Raw genomic sequence first — 21,516 nt, 5'->3', positions numbered from 1 at the left:
GTTGTAAATGTGTGAGGGATACATAGTTGTTGATACAAGAGCTTTAGGACAAATATCAGAACTTTTTTGCACCATCTGTAACTTTTATAAAGGTGCCAACAGCTTTTTTTCTGATGGTGTCAGAACAACTGCTGACTAGTGCTAAGGGCTCCTGAGGATAAAAACCAAGAATTTGACATTCCAGGCTGTAGTGTAGGGCTAGAGGGTTGAATTGTTCTAGGTTGGAATTTTTGTCCCAAAAAGTAGGAGGTAGGAGAAGAGGGAGAAATGAGGACACAAACATCATCCTAATTTACAAAGAGGGTAGTTAAGAGCTGGTCGTGAGGCTCTAGTGGTAGAGCCATCTGCCTAGCATGTGTGAGGCCCTGATTTCAAACCTCAGTAGTACCATCTCTCCCACCCCTCCAAAAAAAAGTGTTCACAAAGAGGATGGTTAAGAGATACTCTCTATATTGGAATAGTTACTAATGAAATGATAAGATTTATTTCATACGGTTGTAGCGAAAATAGATGGAATGCAAGAAACAAGATTGGCCATGAGCTGATAACTATTAAAGTTCCATGATGAACACATGAGGCTCATTATGCTATTTTCTCTACTTTTTTAAAGGTTTAAAATTACCCACAGTGAAAAAGATAATACAGGTAATAGAACAAGAAATAAAGGTCTGAATATATTATTTAGCCTCCTAAAGATAGCAGCAGGAGTATGCCTCTGATGGGCCTGTAGCTGAGGCCTACTACCTTCCAAAACTGACTTTCTTTTCTCCTTACAGGAAGCACACACTTTGTGCTGGGGTTTTACAGTTACTGATCACTGGTGGGAAGATGAGGGGCAAAGCCTTTCTTCCTCATCCTGTCCACCTAACCTGGTGAGAGTGGCAAGGGTAGCTTCCCAAGGATCATACAGACTGCACCCCCAAGTAGCATTAAGTGAGCCGAGGACTCCTGGAGGGCATGAGGCCTGGGAGGCTGCTCCTCCTGGGCCATGGCTGCATTGTCTTGTGCTCCTGCAGCTGTTTGCGGGTAACAGACACATCCTCTCCCTACGTTCAAGGGTTTTATGTCCATGTCCTAGCTTGTTGGCATTTTATGCCTGCATCTCCCTCCGAATAACCATACAGAAGCTAACAGAGACTAAGTAGTGATACAACTTAGTAGAGGGGTGGGAGGACTTTTGACCTGAATCACCTTCCATTACAGTAGGAAAGTCAAGAACTAACAAGAGGAGAGGAGGGGCAGGTCCACTGCTTTTCATGATTAGCTTTTTGGTACTTAGTGATATTTCAACCAAGTATACATAGCTCTCTGGTGATTTTTAAATTACTAGTAAATGTCATAAAATGGAATGAGAATTCTAGAGAGTGGTGCAAAGAAATGGCTAGAAGGAAGGCAGGGAGAGCAGGGTTGAGGTGGGAGGTTGGAAGTAGACAGATGGTGAATGTTAGCTTGATGGTAGGAGTGAGCAGCCAGTGGCATTAACTGACCTTGAGGTTCTGACCAGAGCCTCAGGTATACAGTTCCTGTGCCAGCACAAACCAGCATTAGGTGGGGGGTGGGGTGAGGGTGAGGAAAGGGTCTTTCTACAACATGATAGCTCTCGACCCAGGTTAGAAAATATTCAGCTCGTTCCCCCAGAATCTTCCACCCCTGGCAAAGCTGAGACCTGAGTGGAAAAGTTGTTTTCAAACAGGCGTAAGCTCCTATGGAAGGATTCAGTTCCTCTCTTGACTTCTAGCTTTACAGTGTTCAGAACTCTGTTGTAAGATTGGCATGGTTGGACCAGGAGCCTGATGGGAACCATAGCCACTTAGGCTTCTTCTGTACCTGATGTGAGGGATGGACACTCCTGAGGACTCTACTGGGGAGCAGTTGGGAGCAAGTATGCCCTGGTCCAGGTGGGCCCCAGGGGCCATGGCATTACCTTGCAGTGAGCCTACTGGGTGCACTCATACCCAGAGTTTTCTCAGCTTCACAGGCACCACCCTGAAGCTAGAAGGCTTCACCTTGTAAGGTGCCTGGTAGAGTGGCTTAAGGTGAAGGCCCTAAGTCCAAGCCCCAGTATGGAAAAAAAACGGGGGGACGGGAGGAGAAGGAAGAAAGGGAAAGGAAGGAGGGAAGGAGTAAAAGAAAAGGGAAGGAAAGGAAGGAGAGAGGGAGAAAGAAGAAGGGAGGGAGGAAGGGAAGGAGAAAGGAAAGGAGGAGGGAGAGAGGTAAGGAGGTGAGGGGAAAAAGAGGAAGGAGGGAGGGAAAGGAAGAGAGGAAGGAAGGAAAAGAAAAGGAAAGGGAAGGAGGGAGAAAGAAAGGAAAGAGACAGGAAAGAGGAAGGAGGGAAGAAAAGAAAGAGGAAGGGAGGGAAAGGAAAGAAAAAGAAGCGGAAAGAGAAGGAAGGAAAGGAGGGAGAAAAAGAAGAGAGGAAAGAGGAAGAGAAAGGAAGGGAAGGAGGGAAGAAAAGGGGAAAGAAGGAGGAAAAGAAAAGGAGAAATGAAAGGAAGGAAGGGAAAGGGAGGAAGAGGAAGGAGTGAGGAAAAGGAGAGAGGAAAGAAAGAGGAAGAAAGGAAGGGAAGGAAGGAGAGAGATGGAGAAAGAAAAGGGGAAGAAGAGAAGTGGGAATGAAAGAAAAAGGAAGGAAAGGAGGGAAAAGGAAGGAAGGAGGGAGGGAGGGGAAGAAAAAAGGAAGGAAAGGAAGGAGGGAGAGAGAAAAAGAGGGAAGGGAAAGACAGGAAGGGGAGGGGAAGGAGGGAGTGAAAGAGGAAAGAAGGAAAGGATAGAGGAAGGAAGGGAGGAAGGGACAGGGAAGGGAGGGGAAGGAGGAGAATGATTACTCAGTATAAAAATTACCTCTTCACTCTCAACAGAAGTGTACCCCTTTAGAGTCTTGGGTACCAGCCACACTGCCAGCCAGTTTATGTGAGGTTTTTTATGATTATAAACTGGACATGAACTGTGTGGTCCTGCTTCAGCCTGAAATCAGGCCATGATCCCCACATTGGGGATCCCAAGAGCTGCCCTGAGTAATGTCACACAGCACAGGGTGCTTGGACACCTGATAGATCATCAGAAGTTATCATTAGCATCCAAAGAAGTTTTTGGCATCCAACAATTAATAAAAGTACCTCATGGATTTCTTTGAAGATAAATTTTCTGTTTTAAAAGAGTCATATCTAGGCAGGCCATGAGCTTGTTAAGCAAGTACTCTACCATTTGAGCCACACCTCCAGCTCATAACTTGGAATCTTCATTCACCAAAATTGATTAATCATCCTGTTTACATAATTGCCCTTCTCCAAGTCTTATTTGAAAGCTTGCAGGTGAGGACTGTGACAGTGTTCTGCAGCATTCCTTCTCCCACGAAGCCTTGTTTGTGACTGTTTACTGTAAAAATGAAGGAAAAGTGTGTTTCTTTTTTTTTTTTGGCAGTACTGAGGGCTTACACCTTGAGTCACTCCACCAGCCCATTTTTGTGATGGATTTTTTTTGAGATAGGGTTCCTTGGACTGTTTTCCCAGGCTGGCTTCAAACAATCCTTCTCATCTCTGCCTCTTGAGTAACTAGGATTACAGGTGTGAGCCACTGGCAACAGGCAGTGAGTTTCTTTTTATCTGTTATAGGAAATCGGTTACTTTGTATTCTGTTCATAGATGGTGGCTAGAAGGAAGACAAAAACTTCAGTTTCCATGTCTCACAATACTTTAGGATAGGTAAATCCTATGGAGTTTTAGTTATGGAGTGTCAAAAAGTAAGTCAGACCATCAAAAAGCGAACAGCAGAAGTCTCCCTTCTTCCTTGTGATTCTGCTGTAAAAGGGCTGGGAGTATGGGTCAGTGGTAGGGCCCTTGTCTAGCATGCATGAAGTCCTAGATTCAGTCCTTACCAACACAAAAAGGGGGGCCGGGATTGGGTGGAATTAGGAAAACAAGATGCTAATCATTAGTTTATCTTTTTTATTATATTTATTTATTTTTTTGGTATTGGGGTTTGAACTCCTGGCCTTATGCTTGCTAGACAGGCACTCTAACACTTGAGCCACTCCACCAGCCCTGTTTTGTTTTGGGTATTTTTTAGATAGGGGCTCACAATTTGCCTTGGCTGGCCTGTAATCTTGATCTTCCTGATTTCTGTTTCCCAAGTAACTAGGATTATAGGTGTGAGCCCCTGGCACCTGGATCATTGTTTTTCTTGATTCTTGTCTTATTTATTGTCTGTAGTGGAACAGTTATCACCTTATTCAGTAATTGTTTCATTTATATAGGTTGAGCATCCCTAATCCAAAAATGTGAAAATAATGCTCAGAGTGTTTAAGATTAGACTGGTGGGGTGGTACATGCCTATAATCTCAGCACTAGGGAGGAGCAGGAAGACCAGGAGTTTGAGGCCAGTTGGGGCTACATAGCAACACTGTCTCAAATGAACAAACAAAAAAGAAGTTTCAGGTTTCAGAGCATTTCAGGCTTCACATTTCTAGGTTGGGGATATTCAACCAGTAAAATCTAAACAGATATTACCAGGTCCAAAAAAACTGAAATCTGAGATACTTTTGTCCCAAGCATTTTGGATGAGGGATACTCAACTGTACCATTGTCTTTCCAACAAGGGCTCTGTTCCCTAAAAAGAAGCAGGGAAAGCACTATGACATCCACAAGTAGTAAGTATAGTGTAGATGGAAACAAGGTCAATGTTATCATATTTAATTAATTCTGAGATACACAACTGTCCATATTCTAGTATTTCTGAAATTCCAGTATGTCTTATAGGCAAAGATCAAGAAAGCACTATGTCAGCTAGGGGTGTAACTCAGTGGCAGGACACTTACCTATCATTTGCAAAGCCCTGGGTTTGATCCCCAGCACCATGGAAAAAATAAATAAAAAAGAAAGCATTATGTCATAGTTTTTTCTTAATAGTATATAAAATAATTTTGCCTCTTTCAGTCCGTGATGTCCTAGATTTGCTGAAATACACTAGGAATTTTTTATACTCTTTGTATAAAGAACATTAACTGTATAGTAAAATTATTTAAGTTCCAAGTCATAATATAATGTCAGGTGATAGTTAATGTAGCAAAACTTGAGGCAATTTGTTTAAAAGGACAATATCTTGAGGTGCACACTGAGTACATTAGTGTTGAATGGATGAGGGGCATAGTATAAGGCTGCCCGCCATGAGGTAGATCCAAGAATTGATATTTGGAACAAAGTAGGAGAGAAGTATGTCTGCAGGGTGATGAAGGGAGGTAGCAAGCAGATTGACTTGCTACCTTTGGAGTCCAAGTGTTTTGTAGGGTCACACTATGGGAACTTGAGAGCTGGTGTAAAGCACCGAGGGGGACTGAGGGAGGTTGTACAAAAGTCTCAGAATATTACTTTTGGATTGATGGCTAAACAAAAATAAAAGGGATGAGGCATGAATGTCTTTAAACTGTAAAGGCTTTCAGCTCCACTCTTGAAGTGGTGCTGCTCTATAACGTGTAACCCCATTTTTCTGCCACAGATTGCCTTCTCCCAGCACAGCAATTTCATGGACCTGGTACAGTTCTTCGTGACTTTCTTCAGGTAATTTCCCCATACAAACTACACTTGTTCTTTCCATTCATGCCCTTAATTCCATAATGGAGTATCAACTCATAAAAGATAAAAGAATAATCCTGTGTTTCTACCATAGATGAAACTTATTTTATTTGTGTTCCTGAAAGCTGCATGTCAGGTACAATAATGTGAATTCAGTCTGATTTGATGAAATGAAAAGTTTGTGTGTTCTCGCTTTAGGAGACAGCTTTGCATGCACCCTACGCTAAATTGCAGATAATTTGGCTTTTCCTGTGGGGAGAATTTTGCACCAAAACAGTGTTAATGACAATTCCTGACATGAGCTACATGTGTGCTACTCCTGTTCAGGAGATGATTCCAGTGCTTATACAGAGCATGAAAGATTAAAGTGATTTTTTTTAGTTTTAGACCCCTGGGATTCTTTCATTTTCATAGCTTTTATTTTTCTGCAAATACCAAGTGGAAATAATTGAAAAAGAGAAGTGACATAGTGCTTATAAGAGAAAACAGCAACAACTTGCCTCCCACCAAATTTCAATTATTCTGGTTGTGTTTTATTTCTCTATGCTTACAGTAATTCTTGATTTTTTAGCTCAGTTACCTTTTGACGTCCTGTAGAAGATGATGGCTTATTGCCTTACATTACCTCACTCTACAACTCCCCCCACACCACAAATGCATACAAAATTCCCTTCCTGAGTGCCCCTAGGAGAAACAGTCTTGACCACTATGCTACCATCAAGTTCCCCCTGACTGCTGAGTTAGCCATGAAGAAGATAGAAAACAACACACTTGTGTTCATTGTTTATGTCAAGGCCAACAAGCACCAGATCAGACAGGCTGTGAAGAAGCTCTGTGACACTGATATGGCTAAGGTCAATACTCTGATCAGGCCTGATGGAGAGAAGAAGGCCTATGTTCGACTGGCTTCCGGTTATTATGCTTTGGGTGTTCCCAGCAAAATTGTCATCATCTCAATGGAGTCCAGCTGGCTAATTTAAATAATTTTTTTCACCTCCTTCCCATTCATTCAGTACAGTTACATCACAACATGTGGCTAAATCAGTGCTACTTATATTATTGTAACCATAAAACTTAGTCAAAACTGAGTTGAGCTGTGATTTTATAGGGGATCCGTCTTTGCTTATCCTAAATGTAGTATTTGCTGTGTTTTGGTTCTTTTGTTTTAGTTGTTCCATGAAATTAGCCCTGACTTACACCTGTACTCACACAACTAAACCATCTCTCAATATAGAAAAAAAAAAAAAAACTAAACAAAAAACAGCCTCTCAATATGGTCAAACACAGGCAGGTTCTCTGCTGGCTCTAGTTTCTCTTGGAGATGTGTCACTGGAGCCTTCTGTCCCTAGTGCACTCATCCTCAAGACTTGCTGATAGCAGTCCTCTTAGGAATCTCCTGTGTCTGCATCCCATGTCATAATCTTCCTACATACTATCTTTTTACTGGAGCACATTTTCCATTAGCTTTCTGAGGAAAGGTACATAGGAGGTAACTTCAGTGAGCGTCCTTGCCTGAAAATGTCTTTATTTTTATCCTCACAGTTTGAGTATGAATACAGAATTTTAGGTTGAAAATAATTTTCCACTAGAATTTAGAAAACAGTGTGCTGTATTTTTTTTTAGCTTTTAGTGTTTATATTGAGAATACTAATGTCTATATAATTCCTACTCCTTGGATAAGGGTCTGTTTTCTCTCTTAAAAAACATTATAGGGCTAGGGCTGGTGAAGTGGCTCAAGTAATAGAGTGCCTGCCTAGCAAGCACAAGGCCCTCAGTTTTAAAGCCCAGTACTGCTCCCCCCCCACCAAAAAAAAAAAAAACCTAGCTAAAAAACTATACATTTGCAGCAAAAATGATGGAAATAAAGGACATTATATTAAGTGAAATTAGTCAATTTTAGTCAAACTAAAATTGATCTCAATGAGCTAAAGAATAGAAGGATGTAGTGGCATGTAATCCCAGCACTCAGGAGGCTGAAGCAGAAGGATCATGAGTTTGTGAATCCTGGGCTACATGGGGATATCCTGTCTCAAAAAAATTTTAAAGCCAGGTGCTACTGGCTTATGCCTGTAATCCTACCTAGTCAGGGGGCAGAGGTCAGGAGTACGGGGTTTTGAGGCCAACCTGAGCAGATAGTTCAAGGGACCCTATCTTGAAAATACCCAAGACAAAAAAGGGCTGGAGGAATGGCTTAAGTGGTAGAGCATCTGTTTAGTGAATTTGAGGCCCTGAGTTCAAACCCCAGTACCACCGAAAAAAGAAAAAATTAAAAAGATAGAGAATAGGACTGTGGGTAAGAGAGCCTAGAAAGGAAGGGGTGGAAAGAGGGTGGTTAATGGATACAGGGGAGAAGTTAGATAGGAGAAATAATTTCTTATATCCTACAGCATAGTAGGTTAACTGTGGTTGAGGACAATTAGTTGAAAATTTCAAAATAGCTAGTAGAGAGAATTATGAATGTTCCCAGTACAAAGAAATGATAAATGTCTAAGATTCTAAGATGATGAAGATACCAGTTACTCAGATCTGATCATTACACATTGTATCCATGTATTCAGATGTCATATGCACCCCATAAATATGCACAACTATTATGTGTCAATTAAAAAATATATATTAAAAATAAATAAATTTTGAGAATGTAATTGATACCTATGGGGGGGCGTTGAAAATGCAGGCTAGGGAAAGCTGAAGGAAAACTTACTTGTAATCATTTACCAGTTTTTTGGGTTTTTTTTTTTTTTTTGTGGTGGGTGGGGTGGGACTGGAGTTTGCACTCAGGGCTTTGCACTTGCAAGGCAAGCGCTGTACCACTTGATTCACACCCACACCTCCAGTCCATTTTGCTCTGGTTGTTTTGGAGATGGGGTTGCTCAAACTATTTGTCCCAGCTGATCCTCCCTATCTCAGCCTTCCAAAGTAGCTACGATTATAGGCATGAGCCACCAGTGCCTGTCTCACCAGGGTTTTTTGTTGTTGTTGTTGTTGTTTTTCCAAACAGTATCTTATGTTTGTGGGTTTATTTAGAAAGCATTTTCAGTCTCCATTCTCACACCAAGTCCTACAGGTGGATATCATTATTGTTATTATTCCCATGTAATTGCTGAAGAGACAAGCTAAGCATGACATACAATGGACAGCAGGAATTTGACACCTGACCCCCAGCTCCCCAGGGCGGGCTCATGTCTTCTGTTTCTCTTAGTGCCTAGCCTCCTGCTCTAAGTAGAAACTTGTAGGTGCCTCCTAATTAAAGTGTGTGTTTGGCCACACATATATTCATCCCACACACTTTGTTGTATACTGACTAAAAGTACTAAGGGTACTATAAACTTACAAAAACATTCACAAATTTTAAGTGTCTAGCTCAGTTGCCACAAATTGAGCTTGCTCATTTAACCACTACCCAGAACAAGAGATACAGTATTTCCAGTACTCTAAAAGTTTTTTTTTACATTCTCACTCAGTCACAACCCCCTGATGCTTCCCCCAAAATAACACTCACCTGACTCCTCAAACTGTACATTATACTTGCCTGTTTTAAGTTTCTATGTATTTACAATGAATGATGAACAAAATACTGAAAACTTGTGGGGTGCAGTTAAAGTTGTACTTAGAGGGTATCACTTTAAATCTGTGGTTCTCAAGTTTAGCTGCACCTGGCATCACTCAGAAAGCATTTGAAAACTCCCCAGGGGGTTCCAACCTGCAGCTAAGGTTGAAAACCATACATTTAAAGGCATAAGTTAGCAAAGAAAACACATCCCTTTCAATTAATGAGGAAAAAAAAGTGTCACACCTAAAAAAATAAGAATATAAATATGGGCAGAAAGTAATGATCTAGGGGGATAGACAGGATGAAAAGAACTGAAAATTAGATCTTTAAAAAGAATAATATTGATATATAACCAGTGTCAGAAATAAAAAGGGGGATGTTGCTCCAAGTCTTTCAGACATTTTTCCTCCAAAAGAATATTTTACGAACAAATTTATGTGAACAAATTTGAAAATGTCACAGGTGGAATGAGAACATTAACAACAACAAAAAAATCTAACACTGGGCACCAGTGGCTTACACCTGTAATCGTAGCTACTAAGGAGGCAGTGATCAGGAGGATCGCAGTTCAAAGCCAGCCCAGGCAAATAGATCTTGAGATCCCATCTCAAAAATACACAACATAAAAATAGGGCTGGTGGAGTGGCTCAGGGTGAAGGCCCTGAGTTCAAGCCCTAGTACTGCCAAAAATAAATAAATAAAAAGTAAACCCTAACTATGTATAATCTATCAAAATAGACACAGAAGAAAAGACAGGACAAGACTGAAATCTCCATCCTGAACAAGGCTATTTCAGAGTTCCCACAAATGAAACCCTGTCCTTTTTGGGAGGAACAGCACTGGGGTTTGAACTCAGGGCCTCACACTTGCTAGGCAGGTGCTCTACCACTTGAGCCACTCCACCAGCTCTACCTCGACCCTCTGACATATGCTTCCCAAATAGCTGGGATGACAGGTGTGTGCTAACTTTTTGCCTGGGCTTAAACCCCACCCCTTTAGAAAAGACTACTCTGACTTTTCTTTCAAAACAAACATTTTTAAATACTACACAAATGCCTTGAGATCAGCTTCAATTCAAAATGACAACACAACTCAAAAGACTCAGATGTTAAGAAAATATGTTTCATAGTTAGATCTCTCTTGGTTCTGTCACTACCATCAGATGTGCTTCTTCATTTTAACTTTCAAATGTTTTAAAAGACTGAAATAAAAGGAAGTCTTGTAGACAACATTGCCATATCACCATCACCTGGTATGTGACATTTATGAATCTTGTACTTTATATACCTTTTTACATGCTACATACATACTATTTTTGCATTCTGAGTAAAGTTTAATAAAAGAAAAACTGACGTCGAAGAAATAGAAAACCTGAGTAATTTTGTATCAATTTCAAAAACAATTCATAAGTTAAGTATTCCTACAGTGAAAACTCTAGGCCTCTGTGACTTTGTTTGTAACAAAGCCTTTTCTGTTCTAGAGAACAAAAAAGAGGAAACACTTCCCGGTTTGTGTTATGAACCTAACACAACCTGACAAGAATATTAAGAGAAATTTATAAATCAATCTAACTCATGAATGCAGGAATGAAAACTGTCAGTAATATAAAAAGGCTACTATCATGACCCAGTTGGGTTTATGTAAGAATTGCAAGATTGATTTAGCATTAGATAAGCAATCAAAGTAATACATATTAATTGCATAAAGAAGAATGATATCTTAATTGATGAGAGAATTTAATAAAATGTAATATCCATTTAAAAAACCTCTAAGAAACCTAGTAATAGAAAGTTCTTTAAATCTGAAAAAGGAACTATATAAACCACATTTTTTTTAATTGGTGGGACTGAAGTTTGAACTCAGAGCTTCTCTGTTACAAAGCAGGCACTCAGCTGGTTGAGCCCCACCTCCAGTCCATTTTGCTGTGGTTATTATGGAGATGGGGTTGCTCAAACTGTTTTCCTAGGATGGCCTCATTACCGAGATCCTCCTGATCTCAGCTTTCCAAGTAGCTATTATTACAGGCATGAGCCACCAGCACCCAGCTGTAGCAGTTATGTATTGGTCACTGTCACAGCTTTCCATTACTGTGGCAAAATACCTTACAGAAACCATTTGAAAGGAAGAAAGATTTATTTGGGTTCCTAGCCCTGTCACTTTGGGACTGAGGTAAGGCCAAACCCATGTTAGCGGAGAGCATGTGCTGGACCATAGTAGCCCAGCTCATGGCAGAGCAAGACAGCAAGAGAAAAGGCAAAGAAGAAGCGGGGGCTGGGGACAAAATGTACCCTCAAAGCCAAACCCCAGTAACCTGCTTTGTCCAGTTAGCGCCACCTCTTAAAGTTTCCATCACTCCCAATATCCCATTAAAATATAAATCAATCAGTGACTAAGCCATGGTGGGATTAGAATGCTCATGATCCAGTCATGTCCCAAGGCCCAAGTCTGAACACTGCCATCCTGGGGACTAAGCCTTTGTGCCTTTGGGGTACATTTAAGATGCAAACCATAAAGAAGTTACCTAAGAGTTTTTTTGGTAAGCATATTCCTCCTTTTAACTGGAAGTAAGTCGTTGTCTTCGCCATCACAGTAGCTTTTCAAAGCATTCAACACAGTTTACAGAGAGAACATTTAAATCCTTTATATTGGATGTTTTTTCTCCTAATTTTTTTTTTTTCCCTGTACTGAGGTTTTGGCTCAGGGCCTTGCACTTGCTAGGCAGTTGCTCTGCCACTTGAGTCATGCCCTCAGTCCATCTCCTGATATTTTTAAGAATGTTCACTTGAGCTGGTGCCAGTGGCTCATACCTGTAATCCTGATAAAAAAGGCAAAGATCAGGAGGATGGTGGTTTGAAGCCAGCCCAGGCAAAAATAGTTCACGAGAAAACCTTTCACAAAAAAGGGCTGGTGGAGTGGCTCAAGGTATAGGCCCTGTGTTCAAACTCCAGTAAATATGATCATCTTTATTTTTGTTTTTGGGTTTTTTTTTGTGGTACTGGGATTTGAACTCAGGGCCTTGTGCTTACTAGGCAGGCACTCTACCACCTGAGCCCTAGTTTTTGTTTGGTTCGGTTTGGTTTGCAGTACTGGGGTTTGAACTCAGGGCCTCATGCTTATTAAGCAGGTGCTCTACCACTTGAGCCACTCTACAGCCCTGATCATCTTTAATGTGTTTTATTTTATTTCAAATATGTGCACTTGCTTTGTAGACATATTACAGTATATTCATCATTATAGATAAACTTCTGTTTACCTTTTCCAGAAAATATTTGCTAGTTTGATTAAATAGCCTGCTTGTTATCTATAGACATTATCTTATAATTATAATTTAGCCATTCTGATAAAGTTCCAATGGGGAATCAGAGCTCTTGGTACCTGCAGGAATAGGAGGTCCTTCCTAGAAGCTCACCTTATCAAAGTCTTCTCAAACTGTGATTTCTTTGAACAGGACATTGTGATGAATCTTCAGAGTGGAACTTGGAGTTGGAGCTTGGAGGATTGTTCCCTTTGGGAGTCTTGAGGCATGGATGGTGGCATGCTGGGGCCAGTTCTGGTGCCAATTCTGGTGCCAGGATAATAACACAGTACTTTCCTTTCTCACAGTTGTTTCCTCTCTTTGCTCTTGGTGGCTGCTGTGGTTTGGAAGATTAAACAAAGTTGTTGGGCCTCCAGGCGTAGAGAGGTAAGCCTCAGTGGAAGAAGATAAAAGAATCCTCATAAATGCTGTTTTATTTTCTTTTCTCTTAAGCAAGTCACTTTTACCTGTTTGGTGATAATTGATAGATGTATCTGCAGTGAGAGGAATGCTGGCCTTTCTGCAGTGTCTGATTCTATAGTAGGTGGTCAGTAGACTTAGGTTACTGCAATATAAAGTGTCATTAATTCTGCCATGATCACCACTTGATTCCTTCCTAAGAGCCTTTCACAAGAATGAGAGTGAATTGGTTCCCGTGCCTACCAAGTGTGGTCCTGAGTTCAACCCTGAGTACCTCCTAAAAAAATAATAATACCTAAATTCTTAGTAGAAGCAAAGTAATCATTTAGTCATATATTAAAATTTAATAGCTATTTCTAAGTTAAAAACAAAACTCAGCTGGGCACCAGTGCCTCATGCCTGTAATCCTAGTTACTCAGAAGGCTAAAATGGGGAGCACTGTGGTTCAAGGTCAGCCCAGGCAAATGGTTCTCCAAAACAACCAGAGCAAAACAAGAGTAGCGGTGTGGCTCAAGCAGTAGAGCATCTGCTTTGGGAGCACAGACCCCTGCATTCAAACCCTAGTCTCACTAAAAATGATAAAACCAAAACACTGAATAAGCTCAAAAATACTTTTTTAACTCTATGAAGACTATCTAGACAACTTAGCTTTCCATTACTATAACAAATACCTGAGATAATCAGCTTATAAAGAGGAAAGGTTTATTTTGGCTCACAGCTTAGGAGGTTTCAGTCCATGCTGGGTTATCCCCATTGCTTTTGATTTTGTAGTGAAGCAGCACATTGCAGTGGCAAACACATGGCAAAACCATTCACCTCATGGCTGAACAAGAGAGACAGACAGACAGACACTGGGGTCCCAATATCCCCCCAAGAACATGCCCCTCGTAGTCTAACTTACTTCCCCTGAGTCCCAACTCTTAAAGTTTCCAAACTTCCTGAGGCCAAGCAGGGAACTAAGTCTTTTAACATATGGTCTTTGGGGGAACATTCAGATCCAAACTATAATAATACCCAGCATCACTCATGATGAGGAACAGTAGAGGTGGTACCAGTAAAATCCAGACAAGTGATCTAGACATTTCACTGTTTTAAGCAGTTTTAATCTTCATCCCAACCTTATGAAATAGGTATTGCCACTAGTTGTGCTTTACAGATAAGAGGTCTAAGGCTCAGAGAGGTGAAGTAATTTACCCATGGTCATGGCATTACCAAGAAGCAGAGCTGAGCTTTAAACCGGGGACTTAGTCTTTACAGCCTGTGTTCCTAATCATCATGTAGTTCTTACTCAACAGAGTCACTTAGCTTTGTTTTGAGTGTTCTAGACTGTGCACTAAGAGAAAGAACAGTAAGAGGTTTTGTTACTGTTGGAAAGGAGGTAATTATTTTCATATGAAGTTATTGAGACATTATAGTATGGTAGAGATTTGTCTGAACAAAAATAATATTATATGTATATATATATAGTAACACAAAAGATAAATAGCCAACTGGAAAATATTTGCAATGAAGATGAAAGAGATAATGAGAAGATAAAAGTCCTATTTAAAAAGATTTTTTAAAAGTATGCTTAGTGCTTGGTGCTGGTGGCTGACACCTGTTATCCTGGCTACTTGGGAGGCTGAGATCAGGAGGGTTGAGGTTCCAGGCCAGCCCAGGCAAATAGTTCATGAGACCCCCATCTCCAAAATAACCAAAGCAAAATGACTTGGAGGTTTGGCTCAAGCAGTAGAGTGCCTGCTTTGCAAGCTCGAAATCCTGAGTTCAAACCCCAGTCCCACCTCCCAGAAAAAGCATGCTTAGTATGTAGTTGATCAACTAATAAACTAAGTTTTTTCCTTTGTGATTTAGAATGTTTCTTTAACTCTGAACCTGATTTCAGTGTATATTTTATCATTTCTACAATGTCAGTCATGTTTTATTCCCAGTAAGGACACTTTAATTCCTTGCTGCTTACCAGGCCCTGTTAGGAGTGCTTTTACCTGCACTTTTCACCAAGGCACTAGAATAGGAACTGCAAAAAGTAGGAACTATCTCTTACTGTGACCCCAGCACTTAGAATAGCACAGGACCCAGAGGAGAGTTGTTGCAAATGTTTGTTAAGTAAATGGACCAATAGCTTTATGAAGTGTAGGAATCTGTCAGGCATGGTGGCACACAGAAGGCAGGATGATTGCAAGTTTGAAGCCAGCCTGGGCTGTATAGTGAGTTTGAGGCCAGCCTAGACTCTACAGTGAGACCCTGTCTCAAGGGGGAAAAAAATAGCAATGTATTGGTTTTTAAGAATATTTTTAACCTAAAAGTGCCCTTCTAGAACAGAGCTATGATCTGCATAGCCCCAGGATCTGTCTTTTTATAGTTCCAAGGAAGTAGTTTGAAGCAAGTCCTATTTGTCTTCCAAAGCATAATCTCAAGGCTTCAAGATTGTGCCCAGAAGATGTCTACTTATATCCTTAGTATACAGGAATGATCACACGCCAGGCCTCATCTGATTCTGTAAGATTGTCTAATGAAAACACATTTCAGAGAAGAGGAAACTGAAACCTATAGATTTTAAACAGCTTGCCTAAGGTTACATGACTGGAGAGAATGGGAGCAAGGATTTACATCCACACCTCCCTAAATCTAAAGCCCCTGCTTATCCCTCTGCTCTGCAGAATTTCATATTTGTTTATGTTTTCTAGCTTACATCTCTTTGAAACTCTCAGTTCCTGTCTGCAATGTAATGAGGCACAGTTTTTTGTTATTGTGTTGCTTTGTGAATACCTGATTTCGGGTTTCAGCAGGAAGAAGGCAAGCCTTTAGTAATAAAAATATGAAGAGATAGCACTACATTGTTTTCTGTGTTCACCACCAGACACTATAGCATTATATCCACCACTATTTTAATATGTATCTCTAACAGATATCTATAACTTTAAATATATATATAATAGTGTTATCACATCCAACAAAATTTAATAATTCCTGATGTTACTCAAGCCCTAGCCTATAGCCAGTTTTCTCCAGCTGTCACAGAAGCATCATTTTTAATCTGATAAGTTCGAATCAGGAAAGATGAGTTATTGTTAATATATAGTATTCGCTAATAAAATCCCCTCAGTACTCGTTGCTTTAATGCTTGCTGTTATTCACTAGCAACTTCTTCGAGAGATGCAGCAGATGGCCAGCCGTCCCTTTGCCTCTGTAAATGTTGCCTTGGAAACAGATGAAGAGCCTCCTGATCTTATTGGGGGGAGTATAAAGGTGAGAATGTCTATAGAAAGTCTCTATAACAACTTTTCAGAACTCTTTTAGGCTTCTGAATCTAGCAAACCAGAAAGAGCAAGTACCTTATTCTGTTACCTCTTGGTTTTTTTCTTGCTTTCTCTTTAACAATTAGCTAAAATACTGAGAGCACCAAAAATTCTTTTGCTCTCATTTTCCAGTTGTTAGTTCATGTCATTAAGCAGTCAGGGTATTTTAATGTAATAATTTTGTGTCTTTTAAGTATTCTATAGCATAATGCATTAAAGTTTTTATTTGAAAACAGCTAAACTGAACCACTGTTCTTTATAATTATAGTTTTTAAATCAACAAAATAACTCATTATGTAGTCTGTGGAAAGTAATTATTTTGACTCCTTCCTAAAATTATAAAGAAAGTGATAAGACTTTCTCTTTGGCAAAATGATGAAATACTTCAGATACTCTGGGAAAACACTTGTATATCCTGAAAACAACATGTTCTTATTAAAACATTATTGAACTCACAGGAAATAGGTAAAATCTCCATGGTCGTCTTCCCTTCCTCTTCTGCCCACCTCCAAAAAAAAAGCCATGAACCAAAATCGAACCATGGGTTATCTCAAGCAGTTCAAGATTGGTAACATATCACAACACCCTGCTGAAGAAGATACAAATCCTCTCCATAGGAAAACATCCCAATCCTTGTAGGATCCCACAGCTCAAGATCAAGCAGTTAATAATCACCAAGCACAAGAAGAGGCAGGTCACCATCATTGAGAGTCAGCAGAAACAACAGGTGATGGATATATGCACGGCTGCAGAAGTTATGGTTGTCATCTAAAGAACATACTAGAACTATATATGAAGTGTTTAAAAGAAGTAAAAGATGGAGCTGGATTTTATGGCACACACCTGTAATTCTAGCAGTGGGGTTGGTGGGGGCTAAAGCAGGAGGATCATGAGTTCAAGGCCAGACTGGCATGCATACCACATAGCAAGTTCAAGGTCAGCCCAAGCTACAAAATGAGATACTGTCTCAAAAAGAAGAAGATGGAATCATAGAGATGAGAAAGTCATGAGAGTTGAGAATAGCCAAGCAATATGAAAAAGAACCACATGGAACTTCTAGAAATGAAAAAATATAGTAGCTGAAAACCTTAAATAACTCATTCTACATGTTAAACAGCACATTAGACACAAAATGAGAAGAGGAAAGACTGGAGAGGAACTTGAGAAAATTACATAGAATGCAGTAGAGAAACAAGGAAATAGAAAATGTAACAGATATGAGAATATGGAGAACAGGATTAAAAGATACAATGTATGTATTTTCTGAGTACCAGACCAAATGAATAGAGGAAAGGCAATTCAAGAAGTCAATGGCTGTGCTGGCTTCAGCAGCACATATACTAAAATCGGAACAATATGGAGAAGATTAGCATGGCCCCTGTGCAAGGAGGGCATGCAAATTCATGAAGTGTTCCATTAAAAAAAAAAATTAATGGCTGACAACTTTCTAGAATTCAAGGAAGACATGTATATACAGATTCCAGAAGCAAAACCTATCATAAGCAGGATTAAAGAAAGCAAGTAAGAAGGAAGACAGGAAGAAAAAACACTATAGTTGAATTTATCATAGTAAGACTACAGAACTACAAAGACAAATGACATTTTAAAATCAAATAGAGATTTAAAAAAATCACCTACAATGTGAAGAAATTAGAATCCTGCATTGGTGGTGGAAATGTAAAATGATGGAGCCACTGTAAAACTTGAAAATTAGTTTACTATCCCTTAAAAAAATTAAAACTAAGCCGACGCCAGTGATTAAAGTTGTCAGCCAATAATCCTAGCTACTCAGGAGGCAGAGAGTTCAGAGCCAGCCCAGGCAAATAATTCACAAGACGCTTTCTTGAAAAAACATCACAAAAACTGCTGGTGGAGTGGCTCAAGGTGTAGGCCCCAAGTTCAAACTCCAGTGCTGCCAAAAAAAAAAAACAAAGAAAAAAAGAAATTAAAAATAAGGTGGACATCAGTGCCTCATGCTTATACTTAACTACTTGGGAGACTGAGATCAGGAGATTTGCGATTAGAGGCCAATGTGGGCAAATAGTCTGAGAGACTCCATCTCCAAAAGAACCACATGAAAATGAACTGGAAGTATGGCTCAGGTGGTAGAACCCCTGCTTTGCAAGCACAAAGCCCTGTGTTCAAACTCCAGTCCCCCCCAAAAAAAAAACATTAAAAATAGAATTATCATATAATCTAACAATTCTACTTCTGGCTATATGCCTCAAAGAATTGAAAGCAGGGAGATATTTATATATCAGTGTTCATGGCAGCATGTTCATAATAGGCAAAAAACAGAAATGCCCATCAATAGACGAACGAATGGGTAAGCAAAATGTGGTGTGTAACCACTGCACACTATTCCAGGGTCAGCCTTAAGAGAGGACGTTCCAGCACCTGTTACAATAGGGAAGAATTGTGAGGACATTGTGCTAAGTGAAGTTAGCTAGGTACAAAAAAAAAATCCCTAATACTATTTGATTCCACTTACATGAAATATGTAGAATAGTCAAATTTATAGGACAGAAAATAGAATGGTGGTTGCTAGGGGCTTGGGGAGAAGAGAATGGAAAGTTACTGTTCAATGGGTATAGAGTTTCAATTTTGCAAGATGAAAAGAGTTCTGGAGACAGATGGTCTCTACAATGACAGGTGGTGATCATTGTACCTAATACACTGTACACTTTTAGATGATTAAGACAGCAAATTTCACATGTATTTTAAGACAGTTTTTTAAAAATTGTGAAGGGTTGAGCATGTACCTCAGTGGTAAGCTCTTGTCTAACATAAGGCTCTGGATTCAATCCCCAGCACTACCAAAAAAAAAAAAAAAAAAAAAAAAACGGAAAAGAAAAGATCACTGAAAGGAATGATAGAATAACATTAATGACATCAGAAGCTAGGACTGAAGGAGAATTGCCAGCGTGGAATATTGTGCAGTAAGTACTGTTCAAAAACAAGGAAGAGAAGTTTCCAGAACTGGTGGCAGTCATAAATAGGCCTTGTATCTCTAAGCAGAGAATCCTACAGCTTGCATGGACTTCTGATATATAAAATTATGAGACAGTGAATGGGTATAGTTTTAGGCAACTAAGTTTGTAGTAATGGGCTATGCAGCAGTAAAAAATAACAGAGGACATCTTTACAAATCACATCTAAAGCTGTAATAAAAAATGAAGGCATATTTTCCAAAGCCAAATGCATCCAAAGAGAGGAATCCATTTGGTGAGTGATCCATCTTTTACAAGCTCTTACATCCAGTGAAATTATCTTCTTGCACATATGAATAAAAAATTAAAAATCTAACTCAAAAAATAAATAAATAAAAAATCCCTGACCAAAATTAAAAAAAAAAAAAAGAAATTATCCTCTTAGTGACTGAAGAATAGATGAAAATAAGCTTGAATTTAAAGCTATTAAAGCAGAAGTCTCCATAAGGTCAGAGTCTGTGTTTGAGTCAGGTGTGCAGAACTATCTGACAAGTCTACCAACCACCCTGCCAATCCTGTGGCCTGTAAGTGTGAATTAGGGTTCCAAATGGAGGAAAACCACAGAGCCCAAAAAGGAGCCAGCTGATGTGGACCCTTCATGCACATCAGGCAATCATTTGGGAGGGTGGGTGTGAAAACCTCAAGAGAAAGCAGCAACAGTACCATCCTTTTCACTGGTGTTCAACGAGTACTGTTCTCTTTAACTGTCATTTTCATTATCTTAAGAACTGTGGTGTTTCTTCTTCTGAGTACCTAAAGTTTGTGGTTCTTGCAAGCACCAATGACTGAAATGTCTGGGTAGGTTAATTTTTTGTTTTCATCCACCAGACTGTTCCCAAGCCCATTGCTCTGGAGCCATGTTTTGGCAACAAAGCCGCAGTCCTCTCTGTGTTTGTGAGACTCCCTCGAGGCTTAGGTGGAATCCCTCCTCCTGGGCAGTCAGGTGAGTAGATGGGAGTTAGTGACAAACAGGTGTCAACTGTGAAGGAGCTAAGCCTGGGATACTTCCCCCTCAGGATAAGGGCAATATTGAATAGTGCTACCTCTTGTGGTGGCAAGACATCATCGATATAATACCATTGTCACTTACATTTCCCCAGAGTTTTTCTGAGGTTACCCACCACTCCCTTCCTGGGGTGAAGTCTAGGACCCTCCTTACCTTGCCTTCTTCCTTAGCCTCTCAGTAGTAGGTGATGCTACAAACCACACCTTCCTCTGCCCCGATGTTTCTGTTCCTCTTTGGCCCTACTGCCAAAGACCTAGTACTGCTAACCCCTCTTCCCTCCTTTTCCTTGTTTCTCCCCCTGCATTTAGGCTTTCTCCTCCTCCACTCCATATGCTTCTCCTAATCATCCCATGCTCTGACTTCCAGCCTCCAACCAGAAGCTGATGATGCTCAAATTGGTATTTCTAGGCCTACTCTATTTCTTTTGCTTTCTTACTCTGTTTTAAATATAAGGTAACATTAAAATAACATAAAGAAGATTTTTGAAAATTTGCAGTTCCACTATGCTAACACCCACCAGTTCTCATTATTGTTTCTTTCCCAGCCTGTGCCAGCGATTTAATTAAAATGATCACACAGATCTAATTTTTATTCTTCCTTTTTCACATAATGATCATTTACATTTTTGCAGCTTGCTACATATTTTACCACTGTCTTTTGTACTTTTATCAAATACATGAATCATAGTTTATCTAAATATTCTGTGATTTTGAACACAAAGGCAGTGTAGAATACTGTCTTGGAAGGACCTTGATTAATCATGGAGGAATGCCTCAAGCCACATAAACATTTTAGACAACCTTCAGTTGTGGTGATCCTGGGGTCAGGGTTGCCTTAGCCAAAGACTTTGAGTCTGGGAGGGTCGTATACCCCAGACCTTTGTCCTCTGAGCTCCATGTCACCACTATGCACCTTGAGACCCAAAAGGGCCTCTGGGTCAGCGTGTGCAATGGCAGGGATCTATGGTGTTCTCACAAAGGAGGCCTTAAATATGGTGAGGCGAGGATTCATCATCTATCACCTTGGCATCCCTGGGCATTGAGCCCCTAACTCTACCTTGCCAATACTGAGGACAGGGTGACTGTGACCTGACACTCTGCCATCATTGGTACTCCCTGAAGACGAGATGGACCTAGGGAGGTGACAGGTTTGCAGCACTATAGCTTTCCTGCCCCATTCTTTGCCTAATGCTCCCTACCCCCAGGACACCTAATGAAGCCCTGCTCACTGCTTAAGACCCACCCAACAGTGAGGCCATCGTTGCCAACCCTTCCACACTTTTGTTTTTGAAACAGGGTCTTGGTGTGTAATCCAGGTTGGCTGTGAATGCTTGATCCTCCTGCCTCAGCCTTTTGAGTGCTAGGATTACAGGGGTGTGCTGCTCCCATT

At 40.2% G+C, this 21,516-nt stretch overlaps 1 protein-coding gene and 1 non-coding gene across 4 annotated transcripts in view; both read left to right on the top strand.

The window, feature by feature from the left end:
- Atrn (attractin) overlaps positions 1 to 21,516 on the top strand; it is a 122,981-nt gene that overhangs the window by 93,770 nt on the left and 7,695 nt on the right. Inside the window, exons 25-28 of one of the 3 annotated variants that reach the window (XM_074074427.1) lie at positions 5,491 to 5,552; positions 12,724 to 12,802; positions 15,974 to 16,081; positions 19,950 to 20,068. In XM_074074427.1, coding sequence (XP_073930528.1) covers positions 5,491 to 5,552; positions 12,724 to 12,802; positions 15,974 to 16,081; positions 19,950 to 20,068 — 368 coding nt within the window. Of the gene's footprint in view, positions 1 to 5,490; positions 5,553 to 6,138; positions 6,656 to 12,723; positions 12,803 to 15,973; positions 16,082 to 19,949; positions 20,069 to 21,516 lie in introns of those variants that run through there. The other 2 variants (XM_020176564.2, XM_074074426.1) reach the window with 2 other exon arrangements.
- LOC141423600 (U6 spliceosomal RNA) lies at positions 17,448 to 17,554 on the top strand. The gene has a single exon (XR_012448445.1). It is a non-coding gene; the product is annotated as a U6 spliceosomal RNA (small nuclear RNA).

Source organism: Castor canadensis, chromosome 5 (assembly GCF_047511655.1).
Source record: "Castor canadensis chromosome 5, mCasCan1.hap1v2, whole genome shotgun sequence".
Taxonomy (NCBI): domain Eukaryota; kingdom Metazoa; phylum Chordata; class Mammalia; order Rodentia; family Castoridae; genus Castor; species Castor canadensis.
Note: the sequence above shows the minus strand (reverse complement) of the source record. Positions and strands in the feature narration are given on the sequence as shown.